General features: G+C 41.5%; 1 protein-coding gene across 9 annotated transcripts in view; it reads right to left on the reverse strand.

Moving 5' to 3' along the window:
* Nucleotides 1-27,612, reverse strand: part of AGAP1 (ArfGAP with GTPase domain, ankyrin repeat and PH domain 1) — a 399,779-nt gene that overhangs the window by 224,764 nt on the left and 147,403 nt on the right. For 5 of the 9 annotated variants that reach the window (XM_074829813.1, XM_074829817.1, XM_074829818.1 and 2 more), the window contains 4 exons: nucleotides 22,394-22,479; nucleotides 19,065-19,100; nucleotides 18,148-18,289; nucleotides 14,422-14,556 (listed from right to left, as the gene is read on the reverse strand). In XM_074829813.1, coding sequence (XP_074685914.1) covers nucleotides 14,422-14,556; nucleotides 18,148-18,289; nucleotides 19,065-19,100; nucleotides 22,394-22,479 — 399 coding nt within the window. The remainder of the gene's footprint in view (nucleotides 1-14,421; nucleotides 14,557-18,147; nucleotides 18,290-19,064; nucleotides 19,101-22,393; nucleotides 22,480-27,612) is intronic. The other 4 variants (XM_074829819.1, XM_074829816.1, XM_074829814.1 and 1 more) reach the window with 1 other exon arrangement.

The raw sequence follows: 27,612 nt of genomic DNA on the forward strand, positions 1-27,612 counted from the left end.
ACGGGCAGTAAATACAGTTGCCTGTTAAGCAACTCATGGTTTAAGACTGGTCCACACATGGGCCAATCTCATCTTCTCTAAAAAATGAAATAAAATGAGTAGTTTACAGATAAAATTCACTGTGCATTTACTGTTGAGGAAGATGACATTACCAGATTGGCACAAATGCTTTTTTTCTAAGTGGGAAGAGGCAAAAGTTCCAACTTTAATGGTCACAAGTTTCCTTCTGCAACACCAGGGACTTACCACTGCAAGCAACCTCATCAGATCGAACCTCAATTTCTAAGTTAAATCATATGCAATTAGTTTAAGGATTCTCTAATTTATAGAGAATGAGAAAAACCCCACGCATTTTATGCTCCGTAGCAGTGCTGGATGTTTTCTGGCAAAGGAATTCAGAAGACTAATGCCAACGCTCACTCTGGTTTACTACACACACCCGCCCTCACACATTCATGCAGGCTTTTAAACTCTGACTACACAAGTGCTAATCCCAGAGAAGCAAAGAGTTTCAATAGGATTTGCATATGCAGACGGATTAGTTGAAAGGGAACGATTTGCAATGCATTTCAGAAATCACTTTTGAAGAACAATCTATGCTAATAACAAACTTTGATGTTTAAAATGTGTTTGTTGCACAACAGAGACATTACAAAAGGATTATGTTTATTACACCAGTTTTAAATGTTTGATAGCTCAGACAAAAGCATCCCTTTATCATAAGAGGAAAAAGCGAGCTTTTCTCTTTAATAAATGTTACTAAATACACTGCAAACACACCCAGGAGCACACAGAAATTATAGAAACTAAAAGATATAAATGTAGTATCAGCATTTTGACACAGTTTTTTGTTTGACAACTCAGATGAAAGAGCTTCAGTACGCGGTATGCCAGAAGTAACAAATGCATAAGAGCAACCAGTATCCTCTGGAACCTCAAGGGATGGCTGGAACTACCACAGCACGATGCACCAAGAGAGCAGCACACGCCACGGCTGCTTCTCAAGGTGAAGTCACATTTTCTCACAAGACTCCCCAGTCCTGGTACTGCCTTCCGCCTTTCTTCTGACAGCCTCTACTTTGCACCCTGAGCACAGGTTTTCTGGTGTTCCAGCACACTCTGAGCAGGCTGGTGGTGTTCTCACAGTCAGTTATAGATCACAGAATCATCTCAGTTGGAAAAGCCCTTGAAGCTCCTCCAGTCCAACCATGAACCTCACACTGACCGTTCCCAACTCCACCAGATCCCTCAGCGCTGGGTCAACCTGACTCTTCAACCCCTCCAGGGATGGGGACTCCCCCCCTGCCCTGGGCAGCCCATTCCAACGCCCAACAACCCCTTCTGGAAAGAAATGTCTCATAAGAGCCAGTCTAAACTTGCCCTGGCACAAATTGAGGCCATTCCCTCTTGTCCTATATAGCAAGGGAGCATCTTCCCTTGCGCCTGTCTTGAGACAAGACACCTTGCATGTTAGCTCTTACTCTTTCATTCAGCAACACTAAGCCAGCAAAGTAATTTTGGGCTAACCCATCTAAAGATAAATCCACAAAGGACAGTTAAAACCAATGACCAAAGGACAACATATTGAGGGTAATTCAAGAAATCGAGCTTTAGACATTTCATGTTGCCCTCTGTATTTGAGAACTTGCTGGACAAGGTGTACAGAACACAAGCTGTAAGGCAGCAGATGAGGTGTGAACACATTTTAAGATTTGTCAATAAAAATTTAAGAAAAAAAAAATCAGATTAAATGATCATACCATAATAAAGAGTGTAGCAGTAGGAAGAGCAACAGAAGACCTGCTAGCACGGCAGACTATCCCTCAAAGCACAGCAAATGAGCCACAGTTTAGATGAGCCTCTTGGAAATAAACCAGATGCAAGTTAAGAGAAAGGTTGTCGCTGTAATAAAGAAAACGTAAACTGGCATTTTAAGGAGCTCATGCTCTGCTGAAGCCCTTTTTGGCCCTTATCTAACCTTGTGGTCAGCTCCTGCACCCTCCATTACAGCATCATTAGCAACTGCAAAAGCAGGGCTCAGGAATCGTCTAGCTAACAGATATTACACCAAGCAGTATTTTTTTTTTTTTCCAAATCCTTGCATTTGGATACATCCCCCACAATTGAGCCCTGTTAGCAGCCGTGCTGTTACCGTGTTACTCGCTATGCAATCCGTTTGCTGTTCAGATCACTTGGCTCAAAAAGAATCGCAGAAATTGTCACTGCTCTTTTCAGCTTCTGTCACCAGCTCCACCAGGAACTGCAGCGTGACGAAACTTAGCAGAGCGATGTTTTTCCATAATTCAACCTCTGTGAAGCCGACAGGACATCCGACTTATTTCTATTCTGGTTTTCCTTTTATCCCTCTATTGAGAATTCGGCTCTGCAAGATGCAAGACAATTCAGCAGCAGGGATATTTTCCCAATGTACTAAACATAACAGCAACACAAAAGCGCAAAAAATCGAAAGCATGTTTCTGCATGATATTAAAAAATGCCACGTATTCAGAGAGGCTTACATCTACAGTACCCTGATTGGTATAGATTGGAAATGATACTCGATGCTTAACAAAAAAATGAGAGCAGATACTGTCATTTTTTCAGATACGCTTACAAAAGTGAACACAACTTTCTCCATCTCTGGAGAAAGAACAATCCAAGTCCTTCAGATTAGTGCCTATGTCCACATCGGTGCACAGAACTAAAATTTAATCTGCGGGTGCAATACAGACATTACTGACACGTACATGTTCAACAGTAATTTTGAACATTTGATGGAGGACAAATTAATACAGTGGGACAGTAACAAAAATCACATTTTATTCACGGTACTGAACGCATAAGCAGATGAGGCAGAAGACATCCAGAAACAAAATCTCCAAGTTTACAGTACCACCTGCAGAATAGGCAGAGATTTAAAGAAAAAAAAGAATTTTCAAACTTTCTCCCTCTTCCAGAATTTGTTTTCACTTCAGCCTTTGGTGTTCATGGAAAACAATTCCTAATTGCTTGCAAGATGCACTCCACGCTTTCTCTCTCAAAGACAACTTACACGATCCTATAAAACAGACTGCTTATGCCTCTCACCCTCAGGTCTATCGCCAATAAAAAGCAATTGACCACCAAACAACTGTCATGCTTCCTGCCCCAGGATTTCTCTTCGAGTTTGCATTAAAGGATATAAACCTACTGGACCAATTCTGAATCTTCAGTACTGGAAAGCTTATTCTTTCACATTTTGATGAAATGTATCAATATTCTTGTTTCCATTTAGTGAAGAATTTGCACATGATGAACTAGGCCTTTCATTTACTCTACTCTTCTGAAAACGTAACAGCTGTCACCAGCTCTGCATCACCATCGTTTTCTAGGTTTCAAGTAATGTGCCTCACTGCATACACTTCAAATTAAGACTTAAAGAAAGTGCCATAAAACTAACCCTATAACATTTATAAGTCACATGAAAAGTTCTGCAGAGATTACAGCTTTCTACAAGTAACCTAGTGAACGACACACTTACCACAGCTAAAAACTAAACCTCCCTGGAACTTTCATTAGCACTACATCATTCTGCTCCTCTGTACATGTTACAGCACATCTTAAATGACATACCCTGGACTACACCTCCTCATCCCATCACTTCATTCCAAGAATGAGAAAAATGGGTGCAGACATATCACGGGAAGATCCTTCCTCCACTCACTTTTGAATGTGGGTGCAGAGTTGAAGAAATTTAACGCAAAGAAGAAATTTAAGTCGCAAAGTCCCCAAAGCCTGCAAAGTCTCTGCAGTTTTTGTGAAAAGTGGTAATCAGGCAAAGGACATGCGAGAGTCCCAACAAACAGTATGGCTGTAACATCTAACAACTGCTAAACATGAGGGAAACTGTGTTCAAAAGAGACCTTGTAAGTCCCCAGGGACAACAGAAAAAAATCTTAAACCATCATGTATAAAGTGTGAATTTCAGTTAATCAATGAGAAAATACAAATCAAGGAAAAGGGGGCTCTGGTATAGTTTGTTCCACTGCTTGCACAAATACCTACCAGTTTCCAGTCCAGTCCTGCTGGTACCAACTGCTCCCCAGAACTGAAGACTTCTTCACACTCTTGCTGTTTTTTCCAGGCAGTACTCAATTCGTAGAGCTCCTTTCAAGCCTTTCTATATGATATTGATTTCAAATATTGAATAATTTCCTCCTACCAATGAACATGGGACCCTCCCGTAACAATGTGAAGGCTGATTTATGATATCAGAACCAGTAGAGAACATGCCATGGCAGGGTCCGAGAGGTTAGATGGAAATCAGTACATCCAGAGAGACAGTCTGTGTAAGCACAAGCAGCCACTACCAAATCACCGATGGAGTGAAATTCTTGTTTCCAGAACTGCCCAAACTCAATCTTCTCATTTATTGATGGCACGTAAGAGTTAAGGGCAGGCAAGAATACGGGCAAAGTTTCATACTAAAATAACATCAAGTTCAGAATAAAATGCATGCAGAAACAGACTTTGCAAGACAAGCCGTATCAGATTTGTATATGTATATCTTTTTTCTACTGATTTTAATTACTAAATTCTTTTGAAATTTCTGATCCAGTTATACAAAGCTCCAAACAAAATTTTCTAAAGACAGTTTATAAGATATATTAACACCTATTAAAAATCTGCTACATCTTCCCCAAGCAATACAAAGCAGGAAAAGAAGGAATACCACATGGTGGCATTCAGGTTAAGTACTCAAGTAAAGAATTACCGCTTCTGTGCCTGGCAATGGCATGTTCCTGCAGAGACAGACAGCAAACCGAAGAGGCACATCCTCCAGCAAGCAAAAGGTCTTGGAAAGGGTTGTTGCACTGCATTTCAGAGGACCACAGAATCATCTCGGTTGGAGAAGACCTTGAAGCTCCTCCAGTCCAACCATGAACCTCACACTGACCGTTCCCAACTCCACCAGATCCCTCAGCGCTGGGTCAACCCGACTCTTCAACCCCTCCAGGGATGGGGACTCCCCCCCTGCCCTGGGCAGCCCATTCCAACGCCCAACAACCCCTTCTGCAAAGAAATACTTCCTAAGAGCCAGTCTGACCCTGCCCTGGCGCAGCTTGAGGCCATTCCCTCTTGTCCTGGCGCTTGTTCCTTGGCTCAAGAGACTCATCCCCCCTCTCTGCACCCTCCTTTCAGGGAGCTGTAGAGGGCCATGAGGTCTCCCCTCAGCCTCCTCTTCTCCAGACTAAACAGAGCTAAAACCATTTGGACCTCCTGTCCTGCTGCCATGAAAGGTTATGGGTTGTTCTGTCCTTTTGGGGGTTTTTTATTAAATCAGGAAGTACACAATGCATCTAAAAACATTATTTCTCACACATGGAACGAAGAAAAATTTAAATGTGGAACTTTTGAACCTGAACAGCTTCAATGTCTCTAACGTGCAAATTTCAGAGCCATGACCACGGCCAGAAGCACTGCCCAGCAGTGTCCCAGCGAAGGCGGTGGCAGAGCCAGGCCTCAGCCCACGAGGTCCAGCTCCCTCAGACCCGCCGCCTCCCCACACAGGAAGGAAAACCCCAACTCCTCGCCCGCTTCAGACAACCTCAGCGCCCACAGAGCCCCGGGCAACCACCCGGGGCCAGCTCCCAGAGGCTGACGAAGCCACCAGTCCCTCAGGCCCTCAGCCGAGGGGCGGGTAACGCTGCGGAAGAGCCCTCAGGCCCCGGCGCGGCGGCGGGGGGAGCGTCCGGGCCCTTCCCGGCGCGCGGCCGCCGCTCCGGCGCCCCCTGGCGGCGCTGGGGAAAGGGGGGGGCCAGGCCCCGCCCCGCGGGGTTCAGCGCAGCTCAGCGCGTGTGCGCAGCGGCGCGATGCGCGGGGGCGCAGGGCTTCTGCTTCGGCCCACACCTAGCACGGAGGGCAACGACTACATCCCTTTGATTTCTCCTTCTTAAAAAAATCAGTAAAATAGCAGTATCCGGACATAATACAACCAAAAAGATTTGCTTCCCAGCACTGCTGCAGCACGGAGGAGCGTGTCAAAGTTGTACCCGGCTGATCCAGTCCAGCTCTAACTAGCCTAACTAATGCGGAACCAGTCCAGCTCTGACTAGCCTAACTAATGCGGAACCAGTCCGGCTCTGACTAGCCTAACTAATGCGGAACCAGTCCAGCTCTGACTAGCCTAACTAATGCGGAACCAGTCCAGCTCTGACTAGCCTAACTAATGCAGAACCAGTCCAGCTCTAACTAGCCTAACTAATGCGGAACCAGTCCAGCTCTGACTAGCCTAACTAATGCGGAACCAGTCCAGCTCTGACTAGCCTAACTAATGCGGAACCAGTCCAGCTCTGACTAGCCTAACTAATGCAGAACCAGTCCAGCTCTGACTAGCCTAACTAATGCGGAACCAGTCCAGCTCTAACTAGCCTAACTAATGCGGAACCAGTCCGGCTCTGACTAGCCTAACTAATGCGGAACCAGTCCAGCTCTGACTAGCCTAACTAATGCAGAACCAGTCCAGCTCTGACTAGCCTAACTAATGCGGAACCAGTCCAGCTCTGACTAGCCTAACTAATGCGGAACCAGTCCAGCTCTGACTAGCCTAACTAGTGAGGAACCAGTCCAGCTCTGACTAGCCTAACTAATGCGGAACCAGTCCAGCTCTGACTAGCCTAACTAATGCGGAACCAGTCCAGCTCTGACTAGCCTAACTAATGCGGAACCAGTCCAGCTCTGACTAGCCTAACTAATGCAGAACCAGTCCAGCTCTAACTAGCCTAACTAATGCGGAACCAGTCCGGCTCTGACTAGCCTAACTAATGCGGAACCAGTCCAGCTCTGACTAGCCTAACTAATGCGGAACCAGTCCGGCTCTGAGTAGCCTAACTAATGCGGAACCAGTCCAGCTCTGACTAGCCTAACTAATGCAGAACCAGTCCAGCTCTGACTAGCCTAACTAATGCGGAACCAGTCCAGCTCTGACTAGCCTAACTAATGCGGAACCAGTCCAGCTCTGACTAGCCTAACTAATGCGGAACCAGTCCAGCTCTAACTAGCCTAACTAATGCAGAACCAGTCCGGCTCTAACTAGCCTAACTAATGCAGAACCAGTCCAGCTCTGACTAGCCTAACTAATGCGGAACCAGTCCAGCTCTGAGTAGCCTAACTAATGCGGAACCAGTCCGGCTCTGACTAGCCTAACTAATGCGGAACCAGTCCAGCTCTGAGTAGCCTAACTAATGCAGAACCAGTCCAGCTCTGACTAGCCTAACTAATGCAGAACCAGTCCAGCTCTGACTAGCCTAACTAATGCAGAACCAGTCCAGCTCTAACTAGCCTAACTAATGCGGAACCAGTCCAGCTCTAACTAGCCTAACTAATGCAGAACCAGTCCAGCTCTGACTAGCCTAACTAATGCGGAACCAGTCCAGCTCTGACTAGCCTAACTAATGCGGAACCAGTCCAGCTCTAACTAGCCTAACTAATGCAGAACCAGTCCGGCTCTAACTAGCCTAACTAATGCAGAACCAGTCCAGCTCTGACTAGCCTAACTAATGCGGAACCAGTCCAGCTCTGACTAGCCTAACTAATGCGGAACCAGTCCAGCTCTGACTAGCCTAACTAATGCGGAACCAGTCCAGCTCTAACTAGCCTAACTAATGCAGAACCAGTCCGGCTCTAACTAGCCTAACTAATGCAGAACCAGTCCGGCTCTGACTAGCCTAACTAATGCAGAACCAGTCCGGCTCTGACTAGCCTAACTAATGCAGAACCAGTCCAGCTCTGACTAGCCTAACTAATGTGGAACCAGTCCAGCTCTGACTAGCCTAACCAGTGAGTAGCCAGAGTGGCCCGTCACTCCGGATGCTCTCCGCACGGTCACCGCTGGCCCTTCCCCAAACCGAGGGGTCCCCAGCAGCCACAGGACCGGCTCCCCAGCTCCGCACCGCACTCAGGTCCCCACGGCTCCAGGCTCCTGCTCCCAAACTGAAGCAGCCTTCGGGCCATACCCAGTGCAACAGTGAATATCGCCTCTTCCTCAAGGAGCTGTCAGCAGAATAGGACTGAGACTTTATTTACTTCCCATTAGACTGATTAACATTTCCTAATGAAAATAGAGCTACAAAAGCTGACTTGATAATACTGATAGCAAGTGACAGCCTCTCCTCGCAATCTGGCTGTACAAGGATTCATTTGTCATCTTCCATCCCTTCACGGAGAATTTGTACTTCAAGGTACCTCTTTTAGACACAGCTGTTCAACCTAACATTAGAAATATTATTTGGATTTGGATATGGAAATAAAATATTTCTGTTTACACACAACAGACACAATAATAAAAGATTAGTTTCATTTGCAAATAAAGCATCCAAAACTGACGGCCACAGCACAAGACCAGAGCATAGGTCCAAACTCTGAGGCAGCAATGGCCTCTGCCATTATATACCTGTAACTCCTGCCTCAATATTTATAGGTTTATTGCTATTCTGGGTGGTTTTATTTCAAAATTTGTGTGTTACAGCCATCCATACAAGGTAAAACGTCCCAAATGGTGTTTGACAACTCAGGTAATAGATACATATACCCTACCGCATGCACAATAGAACGGAGTATTGGATTTTTCACCCTCTCCCTTGTTTAGGACACATGCCCAAATACTAAAAACCAAACCCCAGGCCTAAATAAACCCCAACCCTAACCAACGCATTTTTCCTAAGACAGACATGGCAGCAGCAATGCCATCCATGGTATCTGAGACAAGCAAGTGGCATCAAAAATCTTCCACCAAGAGCATCTTCACAGGATGTAGTGTGTCTAACAGCACCTTAACAGGGAGGCTCTAAACTCTGACACTGCAGAAATCCCTTCTCAACAAGGTTCATCAGTAACATATAGATACACACACACACACAAAAGAAATACAGTTCTATGTATTCCTAACTACACAAGTGGATCAGACTGCAAACCCTTAAGATTGGCTTAATCTCCCCCAAATTAAGAATCTTTAGTTACGATACTAACATGACTAACCAGGATGTTTTCAGCATTTTACCATACACGTACAGTTTCAGAAGTAACCACAGCAATATAAAGGATGTCCACACTGAAAGTTTATGCTGGAAGATGTAAATATCTTCTACTCTGATCACTAGCAGGTGTATAACTGAACTATTAAGCTACAGTAACAGACTGAATCAAAATGAGATTTTGTTTCCCACCCAATGATGCAAGTTACATTGATGATAAAATTTTATCCCCTAAATACATGAACATTTACTTCTCCTCTGCGACGTCAGAGAATTGCAGAGCACACAGTTAAATGGGTCAAAGAAAATCTGGGCATAAAGCAGGGAAAGGCATGCAATTATGAATACATCATGAACAAAAATAAAAGCAATTCTTATACATTAATGGTACATCGAGCTAATTCAAGAAGGCTAAAATCATTAAAAAGGCATCCTGGGGCAGTACACAGTCATTACAATACTGTGCTGACAAGAAATATTAAAATAATCATTTCTAATCTCATTGATAAAATCCATTCTGATAAGCAAGGAAAAAAAACCAACCCAAATTCTTAATTGGAAAATGTGAAGTAAAATGGATCATATTAGCATTTGATCTTATTTTTAAAACGTAATTCCCCTATCTGACAATTCCCAGTTCCAAATATGAAAAGCTAAAAAAGGATTTATTATCCTCCATTGTTGGGCACATTATTAAGTTAATCCCCTGGAACCTGGAATTTTTCTTTTTCATTTCGGACTGAAATTCAGGGCCTGCTCGTGCAGCTCCAACATCAAACAGCATCAGAGATTAGTCTCAAGTGGGACAATGCTGAAGGTTAAAAACAGCCCTCTAAAATGTTCAAAATCCTGTTTCACTTTAGAGTACAAATTTTTACACAAAACAGCTGATTGTCACATCACAGGATGCCTGAATACTTACTGCACTTAGGAAATTAAAAGCTCTATCAGACTACCAAAACAGTTTCATTTGTAAATTATTATTAGGGTAACAGGAAACAAGTGGTTCATCAGATGCACATTCCAAGGGACTAAGAATAACTGTCCTGACAACTACTGTTTACAAATTAAGAGTTTTCAGCTTCTTAAAGCATTAAAAAAGTTATCCAAAACCACACAGATGTACATTAACTACGAACCAGCCTTCATAAAAAGTTTCTGCAGATAAAAGTGAAATATTGTGTAAAGCAGTGTTCATATTACAAAGGATGAACACACGGACTCGACCTTAGAGATCTTTCCCAATCTAAATGATTCTATACTCTGTTAGAGTCAATACTGAGCTTATCAACTGCAATGAAGCATTGTAAACAATGTATTTGGATTTAACAAAAGAATAAAGTAGCATTTTCATAATAAGAATCATTCAAGTTAAGTTTTTCTACCACTCAACTGTGGGGAAAATAGGAAATGAGTTATAATAGACAAAAATCCTAATAGGTGACCACTAACAGAGTTCAGTGGATGCTTGCAGGGGAAAAATTAGAAATGTAATTTCTAACGTATGTGCAATAAAGGAGTAAAAGACCCTCCGATGCCATTTCCAATTTCTTCCTCTGAAAGGTAGGTCTACATCTCATCAACGCAGAAAACAGAAATGTGAAACTAGATTCTAGAAAAAGCTTGTAAAACAGCACCTTTTGTAACAAAACTAGTAATTGGTATGTTAAAGAAAAGTCTGCTGTAACTTGGACTAGTAACAGGGGTTTGGACAATGAAAGTTCACAGACAGTTTCAGATTTACTAAGTCACTGGCAATTCCAAGTTCCTGAAAAACAGAAGGAGGAGAGGAAGACAGGGTGCATTTGGACCATAAATTATGTATGTAAATTCCAGCTAATGAAAACCACTGCACAGTGTTTGACTTCATTAAAATAGGAGTCATTGCGTGCAAAACAAGAGCACTAAACCTAACCTGACTAAACCAAACCCCGTTTCGCCTATTGCAGCCACTGCAACATCCACATTTTCAAAAAAGAAAAAAACCAAAATAAGAAAACCCCACCCATTGCAACCAACATTATCCGAAAAATTTAAAAGAAGTGAAGCGTTCAAAGTTACAAGCCAGCAAAAGCCATGGGACCTTGACCAACATACTGAAACACCCCCACAGACCTACCAAAGCCAGCACTTGGAGCATCTAAACACCAAGCATCACCTATATAATATATAGGAATATAATAGTGATTATATCCTGTACCTAAATCCCAAGAACAGATACCCATCCAGCAAGCCTAGAAACCATTTCAATACACAGAAAGTGGTCTTAATAGGTATAGTAGCTCCATGTCTTGCATACAGCTACTAACTTGGCAACAACTATTTTTTCTCAGCTACACACAATAAAAAACCCTGTCTTATCCATTTGTCTATTAAATGAATTGCAGTAATTGGTCTGTACCCCTTTCAAGTTCGCTGAAAAACACAAGTTAATTTATGAAGGCTGATGGCACTGACTCAGGGTTTCCTCAAAATAATAAATGCTTAAGAGCATGGTATGTGAAGACCTCTACTTAGCCTGTCCCTCCCTCCCCTCATCCTTTCTTTTCCTTGTTCATTGACAATATTTACATCAAGAAGTGTTTTTTCAAGTCAGATTAGACTTTCTGATGTTGGATGAACAGCTCCATTAATTCTGGAGAGGACCTGAACACAAAAAGAAGTTATTAGGCAATGCTGTGTGCTGCCTGCTTTTGAGCAAACAGGGCTTAGAAGTCCCTTCGGGGGGACCGAAGAGGCAGTCCCTCAGAAGGACGTATTGCAGAATTCACTTGCGTTCTTGAAATTAAATACAATTTAAACCATGGGTATGGGGTCTAAGTCATGCAACCAGGCAGATGTTTGGCTCCCTTGTTGAAGAGGGGGCCCAATTCCTTTAGTATAAGATGAGGAAGAGCCACCGCAGTTCAACAGCAGCTTCAGAGAAGATGCAATACCAAGCAGAAGTCAGCAAGGTAACACACTGGCTGCACACAGTCAGCCTCACAAAGCAATAAAATGTTCTACAGCTGATATGCCAGCCATGTCAAGTCACAAGCCATTGGGGGGGATTTTACTAAATTACAGCAGGTGTGATTGTATACATTTTACGTTTCAAGCCTATCAAAGAAGTTAAAAGAAAATTGGAGTATGTGTGTAAAACTAGCATGGATTTCATGGTACCACCTTTTACTTCCTACTGAATACAATTTCACAAAAGATACAACCTATTCTTTGTTGAAAAGGTAAAAGAAGCAAAGCTATTGTCATTAGTCAAAGGCTTTCTCAGCATTAATGGTCATTAAAGCAATGGTGATGTAGCCAGCACCTACAGCCTTGGCTGGTGCCAACATACTGCTTATCTCCCACGAAGTCACCCTCCTGATGTACAGTCCAATGATAAGTCGCACCCTTTTGCTAAAGGAAAGATAATTTAGAAGTTGTCTTTAAACTTCTGCATTTCTACCCCTTGCCCTTCAAATGTCTGTTTATATGAACCACCTGAAAAAGCCACTAAAAAACATCGTTAATCCTATATTCAACCCGAATGTCCTGGAGTTGCACAAACCAAGTGTCATTTAATCTAGTGCTCCCTACCAACAACTTGCACGGTTCATTCACACCCCCTCATTTAACGGGGTTAAGAAGTTGCTTTGTTTCCTGCTGAAATAAACAGCAAAAATTATCAGGAATTGGATTTGGTCCCAGACATATCTGGCAACTCTAACACATTTATACAGAAGCATTCCTAATCCTATTGGTTGGCAAATATTAAACAGTTGGTTGACTGCCATGTAGGTAAAACAAAACCTCAATATTTTTTAAAAACACGGTGTTTGTAAATTCTTTCTAGTTACTGCTGAAATTTAGCAGTCACACAAATAAGCTTCCTGGAAGCTTACAAGTTTATCACACTAGCTTTTTGAGAAGAGACTTCTCTCTCAAAAAGTCCTGGAGAGAAAAGAAAAGGGGAAAGGGGGAAGGGGGAAGAGGGAAAGGGGGAAGAGGGAAAGGGGGAAAGGGGGAAGAGGGAAAGAGGGAAAGAGGGAAAGAGGGAAAGAGGGAAAGAGGGAAAGAGGGAAAGAGGGAAAGAGGGAAAGAGGGAAAGAGGGAAAGAGGGAAAGAGGGAAAGAGGGAAAAAAAAGAAAAAGTTGACTGCACAAAGATCCACAAACACCTTGACTTGGAATATATAATTATAAACCTAACTATAGCTAGCACTCAAAAATAAATGTACTAACAAAAAACCCTAACGGTTCTTTGAAAACTCATATTCAACACAGAAAATTTAGGCAGTGGAAATAGTAATTTCTGCAACTAGTTCAAGAGAAAACAGTGAGCAAAGCACAAAGATACAAACAGTGAGCAAAGCACGAAGATACAGCTTCAAGTGCTCTCCTCTGTAACCCTACCAACAGGATAGGTAAAAGCACCCTTACTTGGAATTAAACCTAGTTCACTGCACATCAGTATTTTCCATTTAGAAATGCGAATATTTGCTTTCTTTTTTGCATTTAAAAAACGGGATGTTTTCCATTCCTTCTTTTAATTTTAGCTGTCTTTGGACACATCTCTGGTAGGTACTGATCTGACACTGTCTCACATAACCACAGAGAGTGCCGGGCTTTGCAATGAAAAGCTGGCAACAAAAACCCCCGCAGAACTAGGGAGCTCTGAGAAGTTATTTCAGCATGATTAAGAAGTTTTTTATAGGCAGAAGAACTGCTGTGATGAAGGGATGAGATGTCCAGCCCCTGGACAGCCACAGTTAGAAGACAGCAAAGCCCCAGGACACCCGGCTGAGTTCCCACTAGAGGGTGCACAAAGCCCATCTCATACCGCAAAGACCAAGTTCAGCATCGCTTCTCCAGCCACACAAGTCCTCCCAAGGAGTAACTGTTCCAAAATAGTTTTAAATCACCGGTAAGCAGCCAACTTTGCTTCTAAACACCCTCACAAGACTGTCAACTTCTAACGCTCCACGAATGTCATGAGTTACTTCTCATGATTACCCTATTCCTATCAATTTTACCAATTTATTTCATTTTCTCAGATGTGGAAGACAACTTTCAAATACTTTACACAAACAGCCTCTCCACATCTCTAGAAGCACTAAACCAAACCAAAGAAAACTGTTAAAATAAAGCAAGCACCAAAGAAAACTGAAAAATAAATGAAGACTAAATAAAGCTGCTTAAGGTGTTTAACTAAAGGTGCTGGTAAAGAACACACCACCATGCACGTGCCATGTTCAGCATAATGAAGCCTCTACTTAAGACTAAAATCCCTAAAAACAAGCGTTTTCTTTAACTAAATATTAAGGAACACTTGCAAAACAGGCCAAGTACCTGAGCTACCAGACATTTGTGGTTATTTAAAAAAACCAGCTACAGTATTTTGTAATATGCTGGATGACAAAAGTAATCTTTACCGTCTTGGAAGACTCTCTCCACGTTGAGTCCGTAAGTAGCACAGGTTTCATAGTAAGTGCATCTCTTGAGATCATTCGATAACTTCCTCGCTCTGGCATCGTCTATGACACGTGGATTACTGGAACTTATAGCATCTACAGCAACAGCAGGGAAAAAAAATACCTCGTTTAAATATAATTTGAAAACATCATCTCACAATTATCAGTACCCAAGGAGTGAATTTCAGTACAAACCATGAAACGACTCAGAATTTTTAGAAAACAACAGGGTGTGTGTGTTACTCCAGCTTTATACTTTGTTGGTAAAATCACCGGCATACTGATTGATTCTAAAAACTCAGGAAAAAACCTAAAACGGTTTTTGGTTACCTTAAAAATATATTTCGGTCACTAATTGCAAAATATACACAATCACATGAAAGAACATGAGTTCTGAGTAAGTGAAACACACTTAGAAAGGCAAATTGCTGATGACTATAAATGTGTTAAATGATTTTTAGGACTCAAAAAATACCAGCACTGGCTTACAAGTAATATTCACCTGTAGAATGTGAAGCACTGGACATGACATGCTTATACGGACAAGAACATTTTCAGTAAAGAAACAATGGCATGGGGCGAGAAATGGTACCACATATTACTGCAACACTTGGGGAAAGTGTTATATTTGTAAGAGAAATGCTTTTCTTAAAATAAACCCCCAAAACAAGCTAGCCAACACGAAGACAACCAGGGGTGGGAGGGGTGGGGATCACGATGGCAGAAAAGAAATAACAAAGCTGTAGAGGACTGCAATTATCATGTTGCTAAAAATCTAGAGTCCAGCTCTTTCCTCAGTTCCTCATGTGTGCTTTTTTTGGTCCTTCCCATTTTTTAGGCTAGTTCTCTCAGTGTTTTGCTCAAGCACAGAGATCTAACTTTGAAAGCACTTTGCAAAACCTCAGCCCTGACCCCACGGCACTCACTAAGCCTCGGTCGAGGCAGACACTCGCCAGCTTAACAAGAAATGGAGGTTTTTTATATATTCACAGGTTGCACTGCTGACCTGACTTCCAAGTCACAGCTAAGCCTGGATCCAGGAAACTCATCGTAAATGACTTCGAGTCTCAAACCTTGATGCAAAGGCACTCATGAGACATTGTGTGAACATACTGCACAACCAATAAAACCAGTATTTTTCTAAATAAGTAACAATACTTTGTACCCCTCTGCAAGAGCTACTTTTTATGTGTGCTTTTTAACTCCTATTTCTAGAGCTTATCCATAGGAGCTGAAAAAACCCTTACACCAGCAGAAAAACAACCACCCTGCTAATAGATAGTTTCCTCATTGCTACTCATCACAGAGAAGAACTCCACAAAGGTTATACTGCTTGACTATTCATGAAGTGATAATGCTATGAACCAATCTTAAACAGCACTTCTTTTTTTCCAGGAGTATCATGGTAATTCTCAGCTCTACCAAAAAAAGTTGAGAAGTTGAGACAGAAGTACAACCTATTCTACAAAACTCTGCAGCTACCACCTAGTCACCGCAACAGGCACGGATTTCAGCAGCTGCTCAGAAAATTTTCCTAAAAATCTGCTACTTTCTGTGGTAAGCAAAACTACCACCATTCTTCAGAAAACAAGGCATCGCTTTAACATGAGCATTAAGTTAGTGACTACTGCAATGCTGTATTTGAGGTTCGGTTCTGGGCATGACATGACCGTACCTCAACTGATGTTATCACTACCTTCTCACAAGGTCTAATTAATAAAAACAGAGCAGCTATTTGGAAAGCTAACAGCAGATTTATCTCAATCGGCAGAGGGCGCTGAAAACATTTAGCCAGAAAGAAAGAAATTGATACGCAACACCAGGGTTTCAAAAAGTTTGACTTCTGAAGCAAATTCAGTGCTACAGTCTGGTCCATCACAGACGAGGCAGAGGAGAACATCTAGTAGCATCAGGCAAGTGCTAACATTTTGGGAGAGATTTCATTTCACAGTGCATTTCAAGAATACCGGTCAAAACCAACAAGCTGGATGTCAAACGAGTATATTTCAAATATATTTTCAACAGATATATTTGTATTTTTCATATATTTCATTTCACTGCACTGTTTGACAGTCAATGCAGCCAAAAAGCTGTATTTTTTTCTGATGCTTACTCCTGGAATTAGCAGTATATCCATCCTTAGCCACATTTTTAAAAAAGCCCTTTGCATCAGTGCTGCAACAGAAAATGAACTTTGAAAAAACAAATCCCTTTCTGATAGTAACAGGAATGAGATGGAAAACTATACCCCAAAGTGCCAGAAGTGCATAAAGAAAAAACACCTCAGGGAAATGTCTCCCCCTCTCCTTTTCCAACTTCACTTTAAGCTGACAGCACGGCCCTTCAAAGCAGTTCATTTCTGCTTTTTGGCTGTAATTTCTGCTACCCTAGGACTTTTTGTGTACCTACTTCCCTTTTCATTTTTTATCATCTGTTTCCACCCTGCAGCCTGGTTGCAATTCCTGCTTCCGTGCTGCCCTGGTGGCACAGCTCTGCAGGCAGGCAGGGGAAAGCAGACTGCCCTCTGACCACACGACTGACAAAAGAATAAGCTGAGAAAACAGTGAAAAGCTTCAACATCACCAAAGCCAGTGGCTTACACCAAAAAGGAAGATGCCCACAATCAAACATACAAAGGCAACTCATGACACTTGTGTTCTCCCTCTAACACAGCAGAGTAATCTGGCAATACACTTGGAAAGAAACGTTTCAGAGGGAAGGAACTCACAAAAATGTCTGTACTATGCTTCCAAAACAGCAGCTCTGTAAAGTAAGAAATCTGAAGTCGGGCACCTCTGAAGGTGTCTCGTATTTGGTAAGAATTACGACAGGAAGGACATCTACAGGGCTGGGTGCAGAGCAGCCTCAACTGTTGTACATCTACTCCCCACAGCAAACCAAGCACAGTATGGAAAACTGCTGAAACATGAATGGGATGTACTGGCCAAACAAGGCAGGAAATATCCAAAAGACAACTCAGACGCATAAGAAACTGAACTATTGCTGGTACCTTTCCCTTGCCATGCTTCCCTATAGGATAGCTGCTGCTCCAGAAGGGATTTTTGAAAAATAGAATTGGGGGGGGGGTGTGGGAGGGGGTGGCAGAAAGCTGAATTTCTATTTGATTTAAAGAGTGGTCTTCCTGAGACACTACACAGGGACATGATTCAGGTCTGCTTAACGCACTTTTGGAAGTTTCTTAGGAATGGAAGCCTCTTAGGAATGCCAGGGTATTGATCATTTCTAGACAACCAAGCTAATGGAAACCAGTTTGACTTCAGAACTTCATTACAGAACTAGTACACCTGCTCAGATTCAACATCAGCATCTCCCTGCTGATCAAGAAAACTACTGTGTCTAGCAAGCACTGAAAATATTTTTTTAAATATTCTTGCAAGTCATCACTGCCCAAAGTCCTACACTCCCTCTCCCAAGCGTGCTGCAAGGACATTTGTCTCCCATCTCAAAGCAGCCCTCGCGATGCCACAGCCCCACAGCAAGCCAGCCGAGGAAGCCCAAGGCACACCACCACCCTGCTGGTCAACCCCCACTTATGCACAAGCTCTCAGCATCAGATGAGTGGCAGTGTCGATGCAAGAGAGAAAAAAAGGACAGGACATGGCTTAGCCAGCTTGGAACAATCTATACGGTCACAGAAATACATTTGGAAATCAAGACTGCACTTACCCTGGGTTCCCACTAGTACCATCGGAATTTCACTAGTGTTACGATAGTTAGCCATACGGCTGTAGTAGTGGTAAACAGTCTGGAAGCTGATTTCATCTTCCAAGCTGAAGACAAATATAACGGCATCCACCCACATGGCAAACTGCAGAATAAAAATGGAAAAGGCATACTATGAGAAAAGCAGCGAAGAGGAAAAAAAGAAAAATAAAAACATTCTTACCTTACTTGGAGGGAAATACACATCAGCACAACTTTGTAAGTGACAATAACAAAGGCCTTAAAAGTGGCAGATGTTTCTAAAATGATGAATTTCACCAAGTGATGGGGATTTGGGATACACAAAGGTTTTTCCCCACGCTCACAACTACATCTCTTCTTCACTGGTACGTGATATTACAAGCCCAACTACTATCACTGATTCACAGTAAAAGAAAACATCACAACCTCAGATTTCTGCATTTGTGAATTATAAATGAAAAACTCATCTCTAGGCACTTGAGTGCCCTACTTAGTGTATTATTTCCCCACCCTGTGAGTTACATGCATGCATGCTGATGTTTCTGTTAATGCCAGGACAAGTATTATGGCTGTGGTTTTACAAACATTGCTAGTAATTCTCACTTCTTGATCAATGTTCAAAAACATTAATTTCAGATTTCCAATTTTTCACTATACAGACACTCTTAACTGAGCAAACAGTACCCAATGTCTTCTTCAGCTTTCAGTGTGAAAGCAAACTATTCTCTCTTGGCATCAGTAATCTGCTAGAAGACATGCACACACACAGGCCAAGGCAAGGTGCTCACCATGCAAGTGAAAAAGTTCTAGCTCACAAGTGAAATAACATTGTTTAAACACACTTAACATAATAGTAAATGTGTACAGGACATCAAAAAAAAGACTGAAGTTAAGCTTACCTCACTGCCTTTCGTTTTCCCTAAGTGACTCCATTCCTACCCAAATTTAGACCAATGGAAACAGGTTTCAGCCATTGGTATTCACACTTTCTATTTTATTACTACTACAATATGCCAGGTAGATTGGGGACACACCAAACACACAGAGAGCTGCAAGGTGGTTCATTTGGGAAACATTTTGCTGAGTTTTACACCACTAGCCTAGCGTTGTAAGCCCTTACTTCAGCCCTACCAACTGTGCAGTTTTGTTCCTGCTTTTGCAGTATTTAAACTACTTTACTCAAGTTTGTAGATTCACACAATCTCAGCTTTTAGTAAGGCATCCCAAGCTGGCATATGCAAAGGGAAAAAAAAAAAAAAAAGAGCCTACAGTATGAATCTGGAAAGCTCTTTATGTACTCAAGTTGCTGAGCTCATTAAATTTTCCTTTTTCAGAATCAGGAGCTAGTAGTATTTCTTGCCTATTTTTCATATGACAAATTAGCTGATATTTTAAGTTAATGTGCATATTCAAGACAGTATTGTACCTCAAACCCAACACTAGCTCATCTCTTATGGTTACGGTGTAAAAATAGCCAAAAACATGTTGAGGTTTTCAAGAGTCAGGAGGACAGTGTTCTAGATGGTAACGACAGGACTGTTTACACACAGCATAGTTACTGCCAGAATAAGGTCAACTACCACGCTGTTGTATTAGAACTACTCAAACCAGAAGATCCAACCAAAGAACTGGAGACAGCATCAGCACAGTGGACTTGGTTTGGGGTCATCTTATAAAATGCTTCTCGCTGACTGGACTCAGCAGCATCATGCCAAGAACTCTTCCTTAAAGCATCAGTTGGGAAGCTAACAGTCTGCCTAAATTTTCTTCAAGTTTCATCAGTGTGTAGCAGCAGCATCCTTCTAATGAAGATTATTTAAAAAATCACGAGGGTGGTTATTCGATGCAGTTCTTCCAGACACAAAATATTTCCAGTAATTTCTTATTTCTCATTTTATATTAAAATGTTTAAGCTTTGCGGACATCCGACCGGTGATATCAAAAACCAAAGGAATTTTGGAAAACATGCACAAGGTCTGGCAATCCAGGATGCCTTATACACACCACTGTGCAAGGAATGGCTTGAAATAAGATAAGAAGGATACTGAGCTGCTGATACACAAATCCACCTTCAGACTTACTACTGGGATTGAGCAGATCTGGTTCAAGATAAGCCAAAACAAAACCGTATTATAAAAAAGTTTTAAATTTCAAAAAAAATAGCACGTGACAGCTCATTATAGCTCAGTTGCTATGTTAATTGGGTTTTACAATAGGAGGCCCCCATATCTGTAACAGATACAGCAAACAAAATTGTTTGATACAAAATCAAACCTGGTGAGCAAAAGAAACTGTCGTTATTCACAAACTGAGCAGCAGCAGCTCATTCTATGAAATGAGCTTTTTTTTCTTTTAATTCTTTTCACCTTTGAACAACCTCAGACAAGAAAGAGAGAGATCATAGATCCAGAAAGTGTGTCTTCAGGTGAGTTTGTTTTCCCTCCCCTTCCTGCCAAAAAGAAGGGGACAGTAAACTGCAACCTGAGCTGCAGCCTCTGCACTGAAGCGAAGAAGCCATCACCTGGGGAACCCTCCCCAACCCAGTGCCTTTAAGTGCCAGGAAGACCACAGTTCAGCTTGTTACTTAATGAAGTCGTAATTCTATCCCACTTAGCCACAAAAATATCCTGTACTGTTGCAAAAAGCAGAACCTTAAGGCTAAAATAACCAACTCTTTCTATCCTATAAGCAAATAGTGGGAGGTAAACATTTTTCTTTCATTAGTATTCCATTCTCATTATACAGTTATAAATATTCATGAACCCAAAGTAAACTTTTAATTCCAGGAATTAATAAACAGATTAAAGATCTTTAATACACACACGACTTGAAATTATACCAAAAAATCCAAAGAGAATTTATATGTGAAATACATCTTCTGAAAGGTGAAATAAGCACTAACACATTAAACCTTTCCATCCTCGTGATTTGCTGAAGAAAAAATCTCAGCCACAGCAGTAATTAAAACCCCCACATTTACCTAGCATAGATCAAAAGCAAAACACCATGTCTGTTCATTAGTTTGCAGTTAGCTCAAATGAACTCCGCAAAACCAATTCTTCAGGTAGAAAAATATTTAGATTGCTGTGTGTACCTTTACAACTCCAGTATTTGTGTTTTTATATGAGTGAATGTTCTCTAAGCGTCAGGGCCTGGAAACTGTTGTGTACTTCAGCCAAATTATTCACAGCCTCAAACAGAGCGCTTCTTTTAGGCTCCTGCTTCACACGGCTGCAGATGTGTCAGTGACACTAATTTTTTGTTTTTCTTTTAACTTCCTTCCAGGATGTCTCTCTTGGTCTCCATTTCCTCCACCTCCTTTCTCTTCTCCTTTGTCCGGGCACCTTCCCCCATGCTCTAATCCTCCTGCAGCTAATGAGCAATAGTGGAGCATTGAAACACAAGCTGCTGCTGCTGGCACTGCTCCCGTTCAGCTGTTTGGCGATAGCACAGTTCCTGCTCCTCGATTTTTTTTTTTTTTTTTTTTGAAGCTGATCCACCACTGAACAGCCAAGCAAAGCAAGGTCAGCAGCAGCCAACACACTTGGGAAACCCCACTAGTGCGCAGGTGAGAAGAGGTAGAGGGGAGACAAGGAGGATGCCTGCAGCCAGGCTGGCCGAGTCGGTGGTGATTTAAGCATCACCTAAGCAAATGCTTCATTTCACTCAAAACAGAGTAGCAAGCACACAAAACCACAAGTGTCTTCTCAAAGGCAAATCCTGATGAGTCACCTTCTACCAGACGAGGAGGTAACACACCGTATTCAGGCACCAGGTCAGAAATCCAAGAACTCAGTGGTGCTGAACTCACAATGTTGAGTCTTAAACAGCACAGGGAGCAAAATGTGGAAGAATAGGGAATGCAAAGATTTGTACACCAGTATGTGTGTCACTGTGCATACATCTACTTTGTATTTTAACAGCTTAAGAGATTCTAAGAAGAAAACTTATGACTCTAACATGCAACTCTGCCACCAATGGAAGCACACTGATTAGGCATTCCATGTAAGTTAACTACCTGTCTTTGCTACACAGCTTCACATGGTAATTGAAATCCCAAATATTTGCTACACAGAATATTTTTCACCTGAGGGCGATATGTAGATTTTCCCAGGAGAAAGACGAGCAGGATCCAAAAAAGGAACAAAACAAAGCCGGTTCTCTTAAAGGATGGTTTTTATAAAAGAAAAGGAAACCGTGCTGATAAAGCTCCATCCGCAATGCTCACCTGTGCCTCTGGAGGGCCCCCTTCATCTCTAATCAGCAGCAGATAGCTTTGTCCATCAACTACTATCTCTTTCTTGAATCTCCCACCTGTCACACAAAGTAACTCATTACAGAACAGAAAAGGCAGAACAATACAAAATAGAAAAAGGCTTCGCTTGTGGAAAAAAGACACCTTAAGATCTTTCACAAATTAATTAACTACTGTGAATGTGAGTTCCTATGCATAGAAATGACTTAATAAAGTTAAATTACGTTCTTTAAGAATAAGGCTGATGTGGGAAAAAAGCCAACAACTACATTACAAAAACTAACACCCACATTAGGTGTACTTGGTTTTGATACATACAGTTAAAAGACAGTCTTTTTTTTTTTTAAATATATATATAATGGTAAGAAATGTATCTCTAAGAAAGGCAAACATGGGACAGCTGCATACAAACAATATTGTATATTCGAACTAAAATAAATTTCTTGTGTGAATTAGCATTTCCTCAAGAGAAGCCCAGTTCTTACAGCACACATGTAATGTTATGAAAATGATACTTCTATATTCACAAACCACAGTTAGGGGAAAATACCAGACACATGTTAGACAAAAAAACTACAATGGTGGTACCTCTGTAGAGATGTATTAAGCTAACAGAGAATGTTGTGCCACTTACTAGCAGGATGAATTAAAGACCTAATTTGGAGATGTAGATAAAAAGAGAAGAGTTGCAGCCTTCAGCCAAATTCTATTCCTGATCCTATTATTTCAGAGAGATGTCGAACACTGAGTGCTTGTGAAGACCAAAGAACTGGCACCGAACCTAAGAAACCAAACCAGGGCGTGCAGCTGCACCGTTACTTTCTCTCTCCACTGGCCTCACGGGGACCTTCAAGCATCCCCCAGGGCAGAATGGAGATTGCTCTCCTTTGGGGTTAAGCATATTTCAGGCATCCTGCTGTGTCTCATGATGGACTTCAGATAACGACAAATCACATTTAGGGTTTCTGGTGTGACCGAGCCTAAGCCAGGATTAGCAAACTTGGCCTGCCTAAGTAGCTGGGTTGCAAACCCACTGATCTCCCCACCAAAGCCACAAAGGGCCCAAGGCCTCCATGCTTAGCACTGTCCGACCGCCTCACATCCCAACTTCCCAGACTAAGATAAACCATATCTACTAACACACCCTAAACTTATTTCTATTTTATTAACGGGAATTATTTCCCATTTGAACCCTATTTCCCAGCTACACTTAATTCAAAACTTGTCATACTATCAAAACCAATACATTTAAACACACGATAGGCAATTGAACCACTCTGACTTGTTCTCCAAACAAGCCCTCTAAGCAAGTCAGTCAGCACATACAGGCTAACGCTGATCCTCAAAACATTTGCACAAAAATTGCTAGCCTTAGGGAAACAACAAACTGGCTTAGACTCACCATTCCCCCAGCCCAACCATTACGGCAGGTTTCAAATCAAGATCACTCAACAGTTCAGCTCTGTGCAATACTTAAACATGTTTAAACACATTTCATGTGTAATAAAAGACATAAGAACAGGGTTTTTTGTTTGTGGTTTTGTTGCTGGGTTTTTCTGTGGTGTTTTGGTTTTTTTAAATTTTCTTTATAAACCTACCCTATTAGGAACAGCTTAGTAGTACCAAACATGCAACAATTAAGACTGCCACACTTCTGGTTGTTTAATTGCACAGGAGTATAGGACCTGTGTATAGATTTTCATTACCTTGCTCACAAACTGGATTTCAATTTTGCCTTCGAAGATCAAGTGGCAGATAAATATATATCATTAGTGAACTTGAAAAGAATAATCAAAACCAAGCATAAAACTTTTAAAGGAAACTAGTCTCAGCTCTCAGCAACCGAATTTCTATTAACCGGATCATTATTTCTATACATCATCAATTAATTGTACATGCTTCACAATGAAGTGTTAAATAAGATGAATTACTTAATATACAGCCATCCAGAGAGGGTCTTTAAAGCTGTAAGTACCAATGGAAATGCAGTATATATGTGATCGAAGAGTGAAAGTCCTGCGTAATTGTCATTTCCTATTTCCCTTTTATTAAACACTGAAAGTTCACAGCTAATTATAAATTACCATGAACTGAACACACTTAAGAGCCAACTCATTATTCCCTTTGTCAACAGGACACCTTTCAAGTCTCACTGTATCTTCAAACAATCCTCAGAGGCATAAAGAAGGTACAGAGAAGGTGAAATAAAAAGCTTAAGTAGAGAACTAAAAAAAAAAAAAATAAAAAATGATATAGTATTAAAATGTATACACAGAGATCACAAATGTGAGCACTAAGAGATTTATTCTTGAGAGCCACTTCATGGTCACTAATTATTTTGTTTGTGGGAGCAGCTGTGAGAAGCATATCATATGTAAGAAATGACACAGTTATATATAAAGTTATCAACAGCTCCCTTCCTATATGAATCCACACTAAGTGACCAGCTTGCATCCATGCTCCTTGCCTTCCCCAAAAACACTGTGTGTGGAGCTCAGTAAAATAATAATGTATTTTTATTTCCAGTATTAAAATCAAATCTTGACATGCTGTACCACTTCACCATGGTCTGTCATACTGGAAGAGCAGTGCTGCAGTCAACCAGCAGACAGTCAGTTCAAATCTATTCAAGTGACTTCTTTATCCACAACAGCTGAGTGTGCTCGTTATCTAGAATATGCACTAGTTCCTTGCACATCCTCATGCATTCATTTATTTTTGTTTGGGTTTGGGTATTTCATGACAAATAGTTTAAATCTAATAAACCCACCCAACCACAACGTTTAAAAGAATGTCCTGCATTTCCAATCTGTACTAAGCATTTCAAATCAAGTCTGAAGATCCAGAAATGTAACAGCAAACTCATGCTCATCCGCCAAAGAAGTATTATTTTATGCAAATTTGAGATCAAAGCAGGATGCACCCCTATTAAGTTTCTATATCATTACAGAGCCCTTATGAGCACATCATAAAGTTAGGTACTACACAGGACAGAGACTGAGAAAACCTACCTCAATATCAAGAATTTACACAAACAGAAGTATAAACACTGAAGAATATACAGACTTCTGCCAGCATATGAAACCGAGGCTACGTGGCTGTCCTGCAGATATCTGTGGTCATCCGAATAAGGGAAACCACATTGATTCTTTTGACTTGATGAGCCCTGATGTGACCCATCTCCAGGCCAGGCAAGTAAAAGCAGTGCAAGGGCAGTGATTTTGGGATGGTTTGGTTTGGACAGCATTGCACTACTAATTTTTTTAAAAAAAATACATCTTCAGAGTTTGCAAAGCATCACAGGGCCATCGGGAAAGAGAAACTGGAGAGATCATCCAGTTCAAATATTGAACTACAGCAACCTGTCAAAGAAGTCAAGAAATCTCTCATGCCTACAAAATACCACTGTATTTTTCTAAATATCTGTATATATGATGGAGCCACAAGACACTGCCTAAGCTGATGGCACAGAAAACAAAGAAATGACCTTCTTAATTTAAAGAATGAGCTCAAAAAACGACAGCACTGGTCCCAAGGGAGATAGCTAGCTTTGTTCTAGTCCCATCAGTATTATGACACATGCAGCTTTTTAATGAGGGAATTTCTCAACTCCCATAAGTACCTGCCAAAAGAGGTCATCAAAAGAGAAAGACTAGCAGCCTGGACCACAGCTCTGAAGGACAGAGTGATCGCTCCTGCAATCTCCTAACAGGCATGTCAAAGCACAAAGATGCTGGAGTGCAAGGCGTGCAGTCAACAGCTGAACTACATTTACTTGCAGCCCCAATCTCATCTCTAAAGCCATATAAAAGATATGCCAGCAAATACCTAAATAACTCTCTACAGGCCAACAGATGGAGCTGGAAACTGTTTTCATGAAATGTCACAGCAATTTTATAAAAACATATCACTGAAACTGCGTGGAAGCTTTAATCTGGGAGGATTTTAGTATGTGGTTTATTTATTTTCTCTGAAACTCTGTATTTATAAATTGCTGCATTATTCCTAGTTTTCCAGGGCAAGATCATTATCAATTCACACGGGCTTATTTGGAGACATGCACAAAATTTTGCATAAAGAGGCAAATACTACTCCTGCGTACAAACCACACACAATACCCACCAGAAGATACAGAGAGGTGCTTCTGACACAACCCATAAAACCACCCAGCCTCTTCTGTGCGTTAGGCCAGATTCTTCCTGTGAAATGCTCCAGATAAAAATACAGCTTTGATCAATACAAAGCTAAATAAATTCTGTGCATCAGCTATTTACAGCCACGGCTAAAGACCCAGCACAAGTCAGAATACCAGGCCGAGGGAATCAACAAAAGCTTCCTAATCTCATTTCTATGCACGTCATTCTACAAAGGTTAGTGCTTTGAATCAGCAGTGGTAATAAACTGCCCTTCACTAAAAATGGGTACTAATTTTAAATACTGCACACATTTGTAATCAGAAGTGCTCTATACTGCGAAAGCTTTACGCTACATAGGGAATTCCACAGATGGAGGTTTACATCCAGCTATGAAAGCCTGGCTGCCTCTTCCTCTAGCTGATAGCTGTTCCACTGTGTAATTGCTCACCGAAGCAACCGCTGATTTTCATACTGTATCCCCAGGCTCAACTGCATTCGCCAGGCTCTTTATTCAAGCAAATTGCCACGGGGATGAAGTTATTTGGCCATATGAGAAAGATAAATTCGGGGGGCTGGCCACATGACAAACCCATGCAGCAGCTGAATGCCTACCGTAACCATGGGGGCAGGGCAGGCAGGAGCGGGCAGGAAAAGAGAGACAGAAGGTAAGACTGAAGCAGCCGTAAAAGCCTGTATTTTATATTCCCAATGACACATGTATTTTGACAACAGTGGTCAGTTGTCTCACAAACACAGATTCTGTCTTTTTTTTTTTTTTTTTTTTTTCTTAAGATAGAAAAGACAGTACCAAAAATCTGGCTTCTCTTCAGGAAAACATGTTAAGTCATTTATTCCCTCCATTCATACATACCTCATTTCAGGACCAAATAGATGACAGTCACTGGTTAAGCTCAGAAAAAAAGAAATGCTTGCAAGATCTTCTGCAACTCAGCAGAAGCACCAAAGAACAGCACTGGTTTACCAGGCTGTTGCAGTCAGTGTTGCAGCTGAACGTTACCCAAAATTTTTATTTACATAAACCATGCTTTCAAAATG

Source organism: Strix aluco, chromosome 6 (genome assembly GCF_031877795.1).
Source record: "Strix aluco isolate bStrAlu1 chromosome 6, bStrAlu1.hap1, whole genome shotgun sequence".
In the NCBI taxonomy this organism is placed as follows: domain Eukaryota; kingdom Metazoa; phylum Chordata; class Aves; order Strigiformes; family Strigidae; genus Strix; species Strix aluco.